General features: G+C 50.1%; 1 protein-coding gene across 1 annotated transcript in view; it reads left to right on the top strand.

The window, feature by feature from the left end:
- Positions 1–1,957: 1,957 nt before the first annotated feature.
- The window catches only part of ZNF396 (zinc finger protein 396), a 6,300-nt gene continuing 5,565 nt past the window's right edge, over positions 1,958–2,692 (top strand). Inside the window, exon 1 of the mRNA XM_015565695.1 lies at positions 1,958–2,687. Within this exon, the coding sequence (XP_015421181.1) occupies positions 2,561–2,687 (127 nt within the window). The 5' untranslated portion in view covers positions 1,958–2,560. The remainder of the gene's footprint in view (positions 2,688–2,692) is intronic.

Genomic DNA, 2,692 nt, shown 5'->3' with positions numbered 1-2,692 from the left:
GGAGCTGGGGCTCCATCCTCCTGACCACGCGGCCCCGGGTGGGTGGCCTGGGTGCGGACGCCAGCCCCGCCCCCTGGCCCGAGGTCGCGGTCCCTGAGCCCGCCCGGCCCGGTTTCTCATCCGCAAGCCTGAAGGAGCATGGGCTTTGCTCAGCGTGTCTCGGTGCCTAGAACTGGGCTTGGTGCAGTGGCGGGGGGGGGGGGGGGGGGGGGGTGGGGGATGTCGGGCTACGTCAGGGGGAAATAGGGGCCGTGTGAGAGTTTTCAGTCGGTCATCGGATGCTGATGATCATCTACCTGATGACATTGAAATGGTGCTGTGCAAACGTCCTCCGCAAAACGTTACATGAAGAAAAGTGCCCCCTCCGCGAACGCACTGATTCTGGGAGAAGCTGCTGCTCTCATCCAGTTACGTTGCTGGTGGTATTGTGAACTGGTCGTCTTTTCTGTAATGTAGGTGGTAATACATAGCAAGACAGAATTTGCCACTCCCATTGGACCTCAATAAGGCAAGGCCTTGGGACATATTTGAAGAAAATAATTTAAAAAGAAGAAAGATGGCATATTCATGAAAATGTGCCTCCCAGCGTTATTTCTAATAGTAACAATTAAAACAACCTAAGACTGTACAACAGATATTTAACTAAATAATATAAATGTTACGGATGGGAAGTAGAAGTGAGTATGGGGGGAAATGGGAATACATTAAGGTAGAGGGATTTGTGATTGTGAGACCCCCGAAATGGGACCCTCACTCTGTCCTGCAGACTGACAGCGACCCCAATCAACCGCAGGAGACGTCACTTGATGCAAACAGCAAGAGGCTTTATTCCAGCGCGCTGGGGCTCAACTCGAAACTCACGCAGGAGCGGAGTTGGGCCCCGGGCAAAAAGTCTTTCAGATATTTATAGGCAAAAATCACACATCAGGGAGGGGCTGCATGCAGGAGGGTAATAGGGGGACAAAAAAAAAATTCCAAAGGAGCTTAATTCACTCCTTTCTCCTGCCTGGTGTTTTTACAACCTGTTTATCTTAACGGTTGATTGGCGCTCGGTTTACTCAGCCTGCTCCTTGGGACCGGGGCTATCTCTGAGGGCAGCCTCAAGGCCTGCACTCCCTTTGTTCCCCATCCCCTGGCGTCTCTAGCGGGGGGGCGGGGGGAAGCCTGGGGAGTTGAGATAAAACAGGCGGCTCGGTTTGTGCGGCTTGTAGCACTTTTTATTCTTTCAGTGATTACCTTTTTTAATGGCTCCTTTAATGTCAAAATAATATTGTTTTTAAAAATTAGTAAACATTACAAAAATGCACACAAAAGCCCTTTGCTCTCTGAAACGGGATTTTTGGACTGGAACCTGGATTCTTTGTCCGCCGGAATCGAAGAATGAATCCACGGACAGAAAGTGGTATAGCAAAGGTGGAGATTTATTGAAGAACAAGTACAGACTCCCACCTGGGGAGAGGGGAAGGGTCCCCCAGAATGGACTTCCACGTAGGGAGGGGGAAAGGGTCCCCCTGAGTTCCTTTTCCTTATGGCTTATAAAGGTTGCAGTCCCTGGTGCCTTGATATCCCCTCTGATTGGTCACCATTCCCTTAGTTTGTGATTAATCACTATGCTTTAATTATGTTCAATTTGTAACAATGAAAATACATCCTGCATATCAGATATTTACATGACGATTCATAATAGTAGCAAAATTACAAATATGAAGTAGCAACGAAAATAATGTTATGGTTGGTGGTCACCACAACAGGAGGAACTGTATTAAAGGGTCGCGGCATTAGGAAGGTTGAGAACCACTGATATAGTTCCTTCCTGGGCTCAAAGGTCCAACCTCACAATGGACATGAGAGGTACTCCCCCCCGCCTTCCTTATTTTCCTATTCCCTTTGGGCTTTCTTCTAGATGAAGGGCTTCCTTCTCTCTCTCTTCTTTTGTTGTTGTAAATATAGACCTTTTGCTGCTCCCAGCTCCCCCATTCTATGGCAATGTACCTGTTGCAGCTTTTCAGCTTCCCTGATCTATGGAAACATACCTTCAGCTGTTCTGCAGCCCTGTGCCTCCTCCGTGGTCCCCTTAATTTCTAAAATTTCCTAAACCTGTCCCATTTTACCCCTAAAATTCCTGTTTCATCTCGGGACTATTTCTTAGAACTCTTTGCAGCAGGCTGGAGAAAATTAAGTGGCCCTTTGAGCCTGTCCCAGAGGCATAGCTTTCCCCAGGCTGCCCTGTGCCTGTGTGCCCGGAGCGCCTATGCCACCCTGGCTGGTCTCTCAATGTGCTGTTTACAGGATAAAGTGGGAGTTACTCATGCCTGTGAATGGATGCATTCACTTGATCCTTGAGCTCTTCGGTTCTCTTCAAGAAGGGCGTATTCTTTGAGAGCAGGATGCATGTGAAGATGAAGAGCAGTACTTTCTGGCCAGTCTTGTTGCTAGTCCTAATTGCTTTGCTCTCAGGAGCATTTACTGTCTGTCTTGTTCCACTTGTTTCTTTCGTCCTTTAAGGCGAGCTCCCCCGCCTGGAGAAGTAAAGCCTGGCCGTCCTGAGCCCTGCGCGCCAATGTCGGCACCAACGTGCCTCCCGCCAGCTGCCGAGGCGCCCGACTGCATCGCGGTGGAGATGGCAGGGAAGGAGGAGGCCTGGGACCTGGGACCCGGCCTGCCCCGCAGGGGCCCCTCCAGCCGAGGCCTC

This window comes from Myotis davidii, unplaced genomic scaffold, assembly GCF_000327345.1.
Source record: "Myotis davidii unplaced genomic scaffold, ASM32734v1 scaffold520, whole genome shotgun sequence".
In the NCBI taxonomy this organism is placed as follows: Eukaryota; Metazoa; Chordata; class Mammalia; order Chiroptera; family Vespertilionidae; genus Myotis; species Myotis davidii.
The sequence above is the reverse complement of the archived record's forward strand: the minus strand, read 5'-3'. Positions and strand labels throughout refer to the sequence as shown.